Source organism: Antedon bifida, chromosome 2, assembly GCF_963402885.1.
Source record: "Antedon bifida chromosome 2, ecAntBifi1.1, whole genome shotgun sequence".
Lineage (NCBI taxonomy): Eukaryota > Metazoa > Echinodermata > Crinoidea > Comatulida > Antedonidae > Antedon > Antedon bifida.
In genome coordinates this window covers 23174564-23186937 of record NC_136227.1, presented here as the reverse complement: position 1 = coordinate 23186937, position 12374 = coordinate 23174564, and the positions used below count along the sequence as shown (strand labels likewise).

General features: G+C 32.9%; 2 protein-coding genes across 5 annotated transcripts in view; both read left to right on the top strand.

The window, feature by feature from the left end:
* The window catches only part of LOC144858649 (uncharacterized), a 59168-nt gene that overhangs the window by 36985 nt on the left and 9809 nt on the right, over positions 1 to 12374 (top strand). The gene's annotated exons all lie outside the window — the stretch shown is intronic.
* Positions 1 to 12374, top strand: part of LOC144858618 (uncharacterized) — a 41919-nt gene that overhangs the window by 27807 nt on the left and 1738 nt on the right. For 3 of the 4 annotated variants that reach the window (XM_078714698.1, XM_078714697.1, XM_078714700.1), the window contains 10 exons: positions 1170 to 1732; positions 6191 to 6377; positions 6818 to 6936; positions 7455 to 7661; positions 7978 to 8140; positions 8788 to 8959; positions 9692 to 9829; positions 11060 to 11176; positions 11370 to 11463; positions 11688 to 12145. In XM_078714698.1, the coding sequence (XP_078570824.1) occupies positions 1170 to 1732; positions 6191 to 6377; positions 6818 to 6936; positions 7455 to 7661; positions 7978 to 8140; positions 8788 to 8959; positions 9692 to 9829; positions 11060 to 11176; positions 11370 to 11463; positions 11688 to 11953 (2026 nt within the window). In that variant the 3' untranslated portion in view covers positions 11954 to 12145. The remainder of the gene's footprint in view (positions 1 to 1169; positions 1733 to 6190; positions 6378 to 6817; positions 6937 to 7454; positions 7662 to 7977; positions 8141 to 8787; positions 8960 to 9691; positions 9830 to 11059; positions 11177 to 11369; positions 11464 to 11687; positions 12146 to 12374) is intronic. The other variant, XM_078714699.1, reaches the window with a different exon arrangement.

Genomic DNA, 12374 nt, shown 5'->3' with positions numbered 1-12374 from the left:
ATTTGTAGGATTAATATATTTTAGGTCACATATTACCCACAAAAAGTAGTTCCTACGTGTTGCTTCCTTTATGGTTCAAGGTTAGTAGGGCTTAGATTTAAGTCAGGCAAACTTTGTAGCAGACCTTATGGGCTTACAGGCTAAATACATAAATTGGCCTGTTTTTACAGATATATTTAATTTATATTTCACTTATTGTTGGTAACAAAATTGTTATTATTTAAAATACACTACACCTTTGTGATGTACATACGTAGCTAAATTTAGAGCTTATATAAATAAAATACACTTTATTTTAAAACTGAATTTACTCTAGTCTTGCTTGATTATAAAATACTGGCTAAAGGTCATGTATAGGGAGGAGTATGTTTAGTTTAGAATGACATCATCTTCAGTATATTTCTATTGTGTATTTAGGAGCTGTGATTGTTTGTATTGTCTATTTGTTTTGGTTGAACTGTTTATATTCATAATAATTTTATTCTGTTACCACGATTTTAATGTTTAATTTTGTTTCAGAAAATGATTGATAGATTTAAAAATAATATCCAAGTATATTACCATATCAACGGTGTTAAATAAATAGCATAATTCTTGGCCTTAAGTACCATAATGTCAACCAGAATTACAAAGAAATTGCTGCAGTATTGCAGTGAACAAGCCGACTATATTGCTGCTCATTCACTGAAAAAAGGAGGAAGATTCAGTGATAGGAGGGGAAAGCAAGGCAATTACGAATGAACATACACTAAGCTTGTTATTTAGATGCCATGTATGAGCACTTGAGTCTTACTTAATTTCCAAAAAATTGTTTCACAATCAGTGCGCACAGCAATAAAAGCATAGGCCAGGCCTACTATTCAATTATAGTTTAGGTCTCGCCCAATATCAAATTACTCCAGAAAGCCACAGCCTCCAGCTATGGTTTGCTCCAATAATAAATAATAGTAATAATAATCTTGTAGATGATAACTTTATAGTGGTGGTACACATGTCCAAAAAGAACAAATCAAAACTTTAAAATGACAATAAATATAAAACTCATAAAGAACACAACACAAAAATTACAAATTACAATCAATAAAGATGATCGTTTTTTAATTTTTGTTAATCTCCTACCCTAACCACCGGCCTAACTGAACTGTAAAAATTCTTTTTTTTTTTGTCAGTTTTTGTCCTGAACATGAATGGTGCTTGACAAAATACACACCTGGGATTAAATCAATCTTCTCTGTTGAAAATGAGCAATCTGATGAGGGAGCCAGCGACTGTGAAGATGATGGCAACGATGATGGTAAATTAACATTTGCCGAAAATACACAAAACAACTTGCTTGCTCATGCTCCCCATCATGAACCAGCCATGCATGACCTACCAACACACATACTTGTGACTCATACACAATCAGACAATACACCCATGCAACATCAAGATACTAAATCAACACAAGCACAAAACCAAGGTGTTAACAACACACCTTTACTGCAGTCAAGTGTAAAGAATGCACCCACACAGAATCAAGAAAATAACAAGAAGAACGTGAGATACCAAGGTGATGTAAAATACAAAACAATAGATTGTTATGAGTACAGGGAGCTTGTTAGCCAACAACCACTGTCTGTAAGCACACACAGAGGAAGTCTGCAGCAGCACTACCAAGAAAGCAGTGAAGGGCCTGCTCCTGTTGACGGTGATACTGAGAAGAAGTCAGATGCTTCATCTAATAGTAAAGGTGTGTAGTGGTACAATACTGAGTGTTCACTGATTTCTGATAATTGTACATTTAACTCTCACAAAACTGGACTCCCTGAAAACCAGAAACACTCCCAAAAGTGTCTTTTACACCTGCTCCGGCTCCGGAAAATATAATCGCATCTCAATGCTTTATTTTACTAATGCTCCATGCAGCCATCCGCCAATCGTTTTACTCGATATACATGTGAAAGCAGCATTAAAAACGAAATGTCGGTAATGTTGTATGCGAAATCTGACACTCACCGGAGCCGGACCAAAGCAGGTGTGAAAGACCCATTATATTTGATACTCTCATAACTTGAAAACTGCAAAACTGACTTTGTGAAACTCCCCAAACTGACAATAAATATTGGAGACTTTTCTGAAAGCCATTTTAGTCCAGCACGTTCAGTTTTGAGTAAGAGATTTGAATGTATTGCTATATAAAATGTTTTTTTTTTAATGTTAGTATTTAAACATTTATTGTTGTCACTGTGTCATTAAAATGTTTTAAATGATGATTTGAAATGTTTTCTTGTACATTTTATTCTGTTTAAACCTCTGTTTTATAGCAAATTTGATTGCAGCATTTAATTTTGTATTCTGAATTTGCATTATTTTATTCCGTCATTTCTATCTATTCTCTATTTTTTTGAAATAATTTATACTTTATAAAGTATAAACAAACAAAAACGAGATGCAACATTTTGCACACAAGTCCTTTCAATTTGACAATACAAAAAACAATTGCAACCCCAAAAGAAAGATTGCTTTACTCAAGAAAGAAATGCAATATTTGCCGATGAGATTGTAAATTTATTTTGAATCTGTCTTGTATTTCTGTAAGTGACATTTGTTAAGCAGATGTCTTATACATGTTGTATAATGTGTCAAATGTATCAATGTACTAAATTGTTTTATTGTATTTGAGTTTGATTTATAGCTTATTGTCAATGTTACTATTCATAGGCGTGTACTACCCTTTGCAGATGCTGTTGACTGAATGTACTTTATTGTATATTCTGCTAATTATTGAGTTGATTTATACTTTTGTCTTTAATACACTAACTCATCATACTATTCTTTCTAGAATACTTCATGTTCCATTCATATATTGTCCGTTTTTTAATGTATAGTGTACAGAGATTAATGTGTTTATTATTTTAAAGTGCAATAAAAATAAATGATATTGAGTGTGTATGTAACTTGTTTTCTCTTGCCTGTCTTGGCATTTAAATATGTGTATTATATGATTTATAATAATCTTGTCAGGTTTTTTTTGTGTGTTTAATCATAGAGATATATAATATCTCTATGGTCTAATTTATTCCTTGAGTTTCATATAATGTAAGAGTTTGTCTAAGACTCATGAAAGGCAAGCATGACAATTGAATCAATTTGAATTCAGTATTTAAAAAACCGAAAACTGTGTAAACCACTTCCCTTAAAAAGTTGATTTCTCTTCATAGACTGTTTAAAAGACACATGCACAATGAGCATATAAGACCTGAAACAGTTGTTATTAAATCCAGCTAAAATGTTTTTCTTTTCTGACTTGTGATTTCAATAAAGTTCTGGTATAATATATCATGATATAAAAATGATTAATGGTAAATTATGTTGATATAAAAACTGATATTGTTTTAGACTTCAAATTATTATTATTATAGTGCTAAATAGTATCAATTGCACTCTATCATTACAAAAATAGGTCAAACCAACAAAGGTCATTTGAGAAGCAAAATAAACAAATCCGTTTTCTTTATAATTCTTTACACTCAGTGACCTATTTTGATAGCCTCTTTTGCTTTCATTTATAGTCTGCTTAATTCTACATTCTGAAGTGTTTATGTGAAAATGATTGTATATCAAACCATGAGCAGATTCACTAAATTTCAAAAATTGTAAAGCAAAAGATAGGCCTACACCGTGACATCAAATTAAACTCGTCACTGTATCTACCATTTTAAGGACCTTGCACACCCAGTCTATTTTAACTTACAAATGATTAATATTTAATGTAATATTTCATGATCATAAATAACTGTTTTTTTATATAAATTCTTGATTAGCATTTAGTACTACTCATATCTTATGTACCTGTAAAATAACAAAATACATACAGTATTGTTTCTAATAAATGCCCAATCTGAGATTTATAAAATAAGCAAGCTAACCAGTTATCTGAACACCACTGAATTTTAACATTCATTGAACGACCATACAAGATTTTTATTTTCTGTTAAGGGACAATTTCTATTTTATATTTTCTGGTGTCTTTTTAACTTTTAAGGGATTTATACGATTGAATACAAAAATTGTGATGTGAATCATCTGTGCTTTACAATCCAAGATTTCCTTTGCTATCGCTCTGCTGAACCACAACCTGTTAGGGTTAAGTCTCCTTTTCCTGAGTGTACGCATTTTTCGCACTTTTGTTCTCTTGTTTCGAACTGAAAGTCATCAAGGACAATTCACTTTTGTCTATCATCATACTTAGCTGTGACCTATGAAGCTATTTAATTAGCATATTCAGTCAACTATTAACTGCCATATTTGCATGATTTTGTATTTTGCATGGCCATAATACCATTTCATTTGCACTTCCGTATTCAGCATAAAAATAATTACTTTTTCATATTTACCTACAAAATTATTTGTTTTGTTCCTTTGCTTATTTACGGCAAATTTTTAAACAATTTGTTTGTCACCTTTACTCTTATAAAACCTTAATTTGGTAAGCAACTAATGTTTGTGCCTTAATTACACTAAACTAAACCATGATGAAAAATCTTTCTTAAAAATAATTAAAATTTCAATATAAAATGACTGTTAAGAAATGGATTGCTAAGTTACAAATTGGCAACATAGCTATTAATAGCGAAGTTATCTCTGTAATTTTATAAATTTAGAAAAATATCAGCGTTTCGCAACCTCTTTGGACCATGACATACAACCGTCGGAACTCCTGCGACCATAAAATCAGTTTAACATACATAATACTCAAATATTGCTCTAACAAAGTATACTGAAGTTAATACTACTGGGCCTTAGAGCGATTGAAAATATTGACAAGGCAACACAGCTAATATGTTTTTGAAAAACTATAGTTTTATATATTTATTATGAAACCAGGATCCGCCCCTATTGATCACCTGAGCCATGGATAGGCTGAGGCAAGGCAATTTTATGTATATGCAACGGAAATTGCACTAATATTTTGCCGGTATGCGTACAGTCAATCTAGTTAATAGTGTACTAATCTATAAAACTGGATCAGTCAGGATCAGAAACCAATTCGCCACTCATCTTTTTTTGCTGCTCAAAAAATATGTCTCACCCGATAGGTTTCAGAATGTTTGACTATAATATTAACATTAATTCAAATGTTGAAATATAAACGGCAGAATGCTGGAGTTCAAGCGTGGTGGGTAAGCAAGAGAGCATTGAGTATCACAGCATGTGAATTTGTTCTTAAGTTATTGCAGGTTCACTGAAACCAGGTTGAAATTTGTTTGTTTGCTGTTGTTGAGTCAAAGAAAGCATTACTTCAATGGTTTTGAACATTGCAATTTTTCTCATATTTCATGCACTGAATTATGAACACATTTTGTATACTGTAATGCCAGTCTAGCTAGACCAAGGTGTTGCATTCATTACTAGGTGATTAATGGAGATTAAAGTAATAATTGATTCAGAAAATAACCTGTGGCACTCTTCTTGGAGATAGGCCAATGTCCAGTGGTACACCTCTTAATGATAAAAAAAACTGAGACTAAAGTAATTTGTACAATTCTGCTTTAATTATAATAAATATAATATTTATTTTGTCAATATTTTTTGGTTGCAGAACAAAGAATCTATTTGCTATTTGCTTCACTTTGGCCATTGGTTATTTAGTCATTAAAATACCTTTGTACTTTAATAACCTTTAGATTCTATATTTTTACTTCAATTAAATAACCAATTATTTGATCAAATTAAAGATAAAGACAAATAAGCATATCTGTATATTTCATTATTTTGACACCATATTGGAATATAAAAACATAATTTTAATCTGGTTTCCAGATGTTATAAAAGATGGTAATTCACTTCTGGTAAAGTTTGATAGTATTAACAGTTTGTGGATTTGTTATAACAAATCACAAACCCACCAACACTATGATCACCTTCCAAATCAATGCATGCAAATTATTACTTTAGTGTAATATTTTATGGTCATAAATAAATATCTTTTATTTTATATCTATATATGCATTTACAAAATACTAAGATATTAATTAAAAACTGTTACTATTTTTTAATGTTATAAAGAAAAAACTTGTATTACTGTAAACACAACATTTCATTAAAATATCATTTATCATGTGATAGTGTTATTTGAATGAACAAACATGATAAACAGAACTGCGCAATTGAAATCAATAACATGCATTGTTTTTGTTGTTTCCAGGTATGAATGCGACCAATGTAAAATCATCGAGTAGTAGCAAGTCACCTAGCGGAGATAGTGGAAAAGCCAACAGAGCGCAGCAGACTGATAAATCTAAAGGCAATTCTCTAACTGTCCAAGCACCCCCAACCCCAGTTCGTGGACATGGTCCATACTTCTTCATCGGCGGAGGAAATGGAGTTTCATTGTAAGATAAATTCTTTTAAACCTACAAAATTAACCCTACAGTGGATCCACGGTGTAGGCAATTACCACTCATTTCTATCAATTTAACTGCTTTTTATGGATAATATGGAAATTGTCTTAGATAGTCTAGAATACTACATACCAACAATAACAAAAATCTGTTGAATTTTAAAATGTATACAAACTGTATACATCAAAGCTTTAAGCCTACTTGGAAAATTTTATTTAATATTAATAAAATCGTTTTGGCTTCCTACTCTTTTTCAAAGCATGCTTGATGTCACTGTTCCCTGTAAAATATTGACTGCAAGATACAGTATGGACCCATACAATCTTTATTATGGATGCTTTTTTCCTGGAGAACAAATGATTATGATTATGATGATTATTTTTCTTTGAAAATTACTCAATATATCTTTGCATCTATTTCATTGTTTTTAGAGTAGAAGAACCATTGTTGTCTCGAGGATGGCGACGAATTCATGATAAAAACAGTGACAACTACCGTCTTCGCTGGGTCGAACTTAAATCACAGATCAATTATACAACTTTCAAAGCAGGTAAACATCAGTTATTTTAATGAGCATGCAAATATTTTGTAATTGTTTCTGATATCATTACCAGTTTGGGTGTTTGTATTTTAAGACTAATAAAAACATATACAAACAACAGTACTTTTCAGCTAAGATTATACATTATAATAATTAAAAATAATATTTTTAATATTTAATAAGTAAAAATAGATAGATGTATTGTCCCCCTGAAAATATAATTTTTGTTGAATATGCAATTTGAATGTAACATAATACTTATCCACTTTGACCAAAAATTGGATCGAAAAAAAAAAAAAATGTATTTACCTGAAAAAATTGGCTGCCAGCCAGTGGGTTTTTGGCAATTTATAAGTGAAAACATTATTTTTTTAATTTGTTTTTCTAAACTACAAAATAACATATTCAAAGTCTGATTTAATTAATCTTCATTTTTCATGTTTTTGGGGGACAAAACATCTTTAAGAATGTTAAATGCAACATTTATGGTAGTTTATCTTGTTCTTTATGATAACCATTATTTACAGGTGACCAATTGGTAAACAGAATACCAAATGGATATTTGCTGACGACTAAGACTGGTTTGTTTAACAGTCTCCGAGAGTATGAGCGTGTACTCGATAGAGTTTCAAGACCGAAATCACCACGCTCTATTCGTATGAATGACTTCTTCCCAGAATCCTTTGTGTTGGATCTTAAAGCAGACAGAGATGCATTCTTTGAAACTTTTAAAGGTTTGTTCTCACCAGGGATCGTTTCACTCTTCCCTTGTTCTAACTATTGTATAAAGATGTATGCTTGACCCCATAATAATAAACAATTTTATTATTTATCTACAGTATACCTTAGCAAAAAGTGTCAACTTTTTCAAAATGCATTTTTACATTTCGGAAAAGATTTGAATCTTTGGATATTTACACATCAAATTGGCTAATTTACAACTTCATTAAATAGATTTTTTCTTGAGAAAATACACAAATTTCAGGTAGATTTCCAGGCGACCTATGATACTATGTTTTACAGCACTATAATTTGTAATTCTTTTTGCAGAAGGTGAGACCTGGATTTGTAAACCAAATGGTATGAATCAAGGCAAAGGTATCTACCTCGTACGTGACCTCAGTGAGTTGAAAGAAAAGTACAGTGATGTTCAAGCTGATAAACCTCCAAAAAGAAAGCTGAGACCACATGCTAATCAGAGATTGATTCAGAGGTAAATACTGTACAATGAAACAATGATGATTATTACATAGAATCTCTATTTAATAATCATATATTTATTTAGAGAGCAATAAGGCATAATGATTAGAAATTGGTGAGAACTTGTATGCACCATTTGTTTATGTCCTTAGAATAGATGGCTTATGTTGCTTCGTCTTTTGAGAGAAATATGAAACCAAACTATAAGGCGCATGTGCAAAATAAATAATTCGGTTGCACTACAGAAGCTGTGTGCCAGACAGGGGTCCACATACAGAACACTAAAAGTGAAAAAAGAATTAATAGCATTATAGTGCAACACTAACAGTACACTACAAATGTAGGCCTACCTATAAGTTAGTATACTCAAATGCAATCAACCCTCATAAATAACTGGCTATACTATTCAGACAGTGAATGGTATCCTCATTTTCTTTGGATCATTAAATTAAGTATTAAATCAGAAGATCTGTAAATTATATTGCGTAGGTCATATTTTAATAGAATGTATGTACAAGATAAGTATAGCTGCTGTAGAGTAAGTAAAGTCAACTTTATACACAATTTTAAGGTAATTTTACAATAAAAAAAATAGATAACTTTAATACATTGAATGAAAGGATTCCACTTTATATTGTAAAAACGTTTTACTACATTTAGGTACATTCCGAATCCTTTGCTGTTGAATGGTAAGAAGTTTGACGTCCGATCATACATGTTGATAGCTTCCACCACACCATTCATTGTATTCTTCCATCAAGGTTATTGCAGGTTGTCTTGTGATAAATATGATCCAGATAGTCATGATTTGGCTCTACATCTCACCAATCAGGTAAGACACTAGCTTCACACATTCCATAATGCGTGATGGATACTTAGTACTAATACTTACTGTTTTTTCAGAGGCAACTTTGATTTGTTGTTCCAGCCACAATATATTTGTGAATTAATTAGGTGCTTGACATGTATAGCATACGTATGCCACCACATATCATATATCATCATGGCTCTCTATTTAACTCTATCGTCTACCAGTGCTTGGTTCTTAGGTCACAACGCAAGGACGTAAGGCGCAACGCAAGCAAATTGACAACGACAACCATCAGTTCAGATAATCCATCGCTTATTATTGGTCAAATTACTTACGTTGTGCTTACAACCTGAAGAACCAAGCTTAAGATAGCTTGTGATGTCGTTACTCTTTACTTTTTCTGCTCTTATACCTGTGTATATCCTGCACAAATATGTCACACAATGACAATAGACTCAAGATCCATCTACAACATAATGTGCGATAACAACTAGTAGTTGACATAAATTCATGTAGTGTTAGTTATTGATGAAAAGCAAGTTTTGTAACTTCAACATCATAGATTTGTTATGTTATTAGGCTGCTTTTAGGGGCTACTTCAGAATAATTGTTAAAGGGCAAAAGACGGAACAACATTGTTTATTTACGATTCATTTTCATCTACAATCAATACAAAGTGTAAGGCAATTTCTACCAACATGATACCATCTACAGTATTTATGATATTAGATATCAATTTTATTTTATTTTTAGTATCAACAAAAGAAAAATCCAAGTTATCAAGATGTTAAGGAAGACACAGTGTGGAGTATGGAACGCTTCAATGAATATGTAAATTCATTAGCAAGTGAGAAAGGTCTTAGTAAGGACTGGGTTCTCAACTCCTTCACAGTAAGTGAACTCTGTGAGAAAGGTCTTAGTAAGGACTGGGTTCTCAACTCCTTCACAGTAAGGGAACTCTGTGAGAAAGGTCTTAGTAAGGACTGGGTTCTCAACTCCTTCACAGTAAGTGAACTCTGTGAGAAAGGTCTTAGTAAGGACTGGGTTCTCAACTCCTTCACAGTAAGTGAACTCTGTGAGAAAGGTCTTAGTAAGGACTGGGTTCTCAACTCCTTCACAGTAAGTGAACTCTGTGAGAAAGGTCTTAGTAAGGACTGGGTTCTCAACTCCTTCACAGTAAGTGAACTCTGTGAGAAAGGTCTTAGTAAGGACTGGGTTCTCAACTCCTTAACAGTAAGTTAACTCTGTGAGAAAGGTCTTAGTAAGGACTGGGTTCTCAACTCCTTCACAGTAAGTGAACTCTGTGAGAAAGGTCTTAGTAAGGACTGGGTTCTCAACTCCTTCACAGTAAGGGAACTCTGTGAGAAAGGTCTTAGTAAGGACTGGGTTCTCAACTCCTTCACAGTAAGTGAACTCTGTGAGAAAGGTCTTAGTAAGGACTGGGTTCTCAACTCCTTCACAGTAAGTGAACTCTGTGAGAAAGTTCTTAGTAAGGACTGGGTTCTCAACTCCTTCACAGTAAGTGAACTCTGTGAGAAAGGTCTTAGTAAGGACTGGGTTCTCAACTCCTTCACAGTAAGTGAACTCTGTGAGAAAGGTCTTAGTAAGGACTGGGTTCTCAACTCCTTAACAGTAAGTTAACTCTGTGAGAAAGGTCTTAGTAAGGACTGGGTTCTCAACTCCTTCACAGTAAGTGAACTCTGTGAGAAAGGTCTTAGTAAGGACTGGGTTCTCAACTCCTTCACAGTAAGTGAACTCTGCATTATACTTCTGCAAATCAAATTGACCTTGATTTTATACATATTCCATTTGTTAGTTTGAATGAAGGTACTTCATGCTTTTTGTGGTAAAATCTTGCATTTGTAAGATATTATTCTTTTACTGATCCTTCTGGGCCCCCATACAAATCATAATTCAGTAAAACCCCTATTAAGGGAACACCGTCAGCACCCAAATAATAGGGATTGGCTGTAGTGTTAAAACATACTTCTCCACATTTGTTTCACAGGAAATAAACATTTAGGGGTGTCCACTGAATGTGGGTCACGTCCAAAAGGAGGGGTTTTTTGTACCAAGATGCTAAAGCTAAAACTAAAGTTTTGTTTGTTTAATTTCTTTCAGAAACAAATGATGAAAATTATGACACACTGTTTTCATGCTGTTAAGAATAAATTAGAATGTCGCTATGGATTCTTTGAATTGTTGGGCTTTGATTTCCTTGTTGATACAGACTTCAATGTAAGTGCATTACACACATGATACAAGTTACTGAAAATATAATTATTATTAGCTGCAATGTTGCAGTACTGTATATAAAGCAGTTTCCATTGAATAATTATTCATGAATGAATCAACTAACTTATAAATATGCACACCCCCTACTAATGTGTTACTGATATCCATTATATATTATTCCTTATTCTATTTTCAGATTTATGTTTTAGAGATAAATTGTAACCCAGCATTACACACAAACTGTGAGGTTTTGAAGCAAGAACTACCACCAATGATAGAGGAAACATTAGGTTAGTGCTGGACTAGATGTATTTAATAACAGTTTCAAAAATTAAAAACACAAAAAATAATGCAGAGGTCAACTTAATTCCTTTTTGGTCTTTCAATTCATTTTAAAAGCTACATTATGAAAATGCTGCACAATATTGTCAAAAATATCTTATTATCTAAAATATAATTATGTCTATAAAATTACACTAACAAATATTTAAATTATTAATATTATAATTTACAGATATTGTTATTGAAGTATTTGAAAAGACGATGAAGCACAAAACAATAAATCCTATCCATTCAGTGAGGAGGTTTATACAGCTCTACAATACAGACACTAAAAGATCTGCTTCTAGTAGACCAAAATCACTAAGTCCAACCAGACCACGTCCTACACCGATGTCACCGGTAAAGAAGAAACAAGCGCCACCAGCGCAAGTTAATCAACAAACGCCACCGAATAAAGCTAAAGAAAGAACCAAAAGTACAACATCATTAAGAACATGAACATATCATACATGTGTGATGATGTTATCTGATGAAGGCATTATTGTAATAATAGGACATTTGGGCAATCTCCGTATCTTTATGGGTAAAATTCACATTTTGTCACAAATTCTGTGTAGCTTGACATCAAGAAAAAGTAAAAAAATGTTGACTCGGCCTAGGCTAGATGCGTCGGTGAACATAGAGGCCTAGGCTAGATGCGTCGGTGAGCATAGAGGCCTAGGCTAGATGCGTCGGTGAACATAGAGGCCTAGGCTAGATGCGTCGGTGAACATAGAGGCCTAGGCTAGATGCGTCGGTGAACATAGAGGCCTAGGCTAGATGCGTCGATGAACATAGAGGCCTAGGCTAGATGCGTCGGTGAACATAGAGGCCTAGGCTAGATGCGTCGATGAACATAGAGGCCTAGGCTAGATGCGTC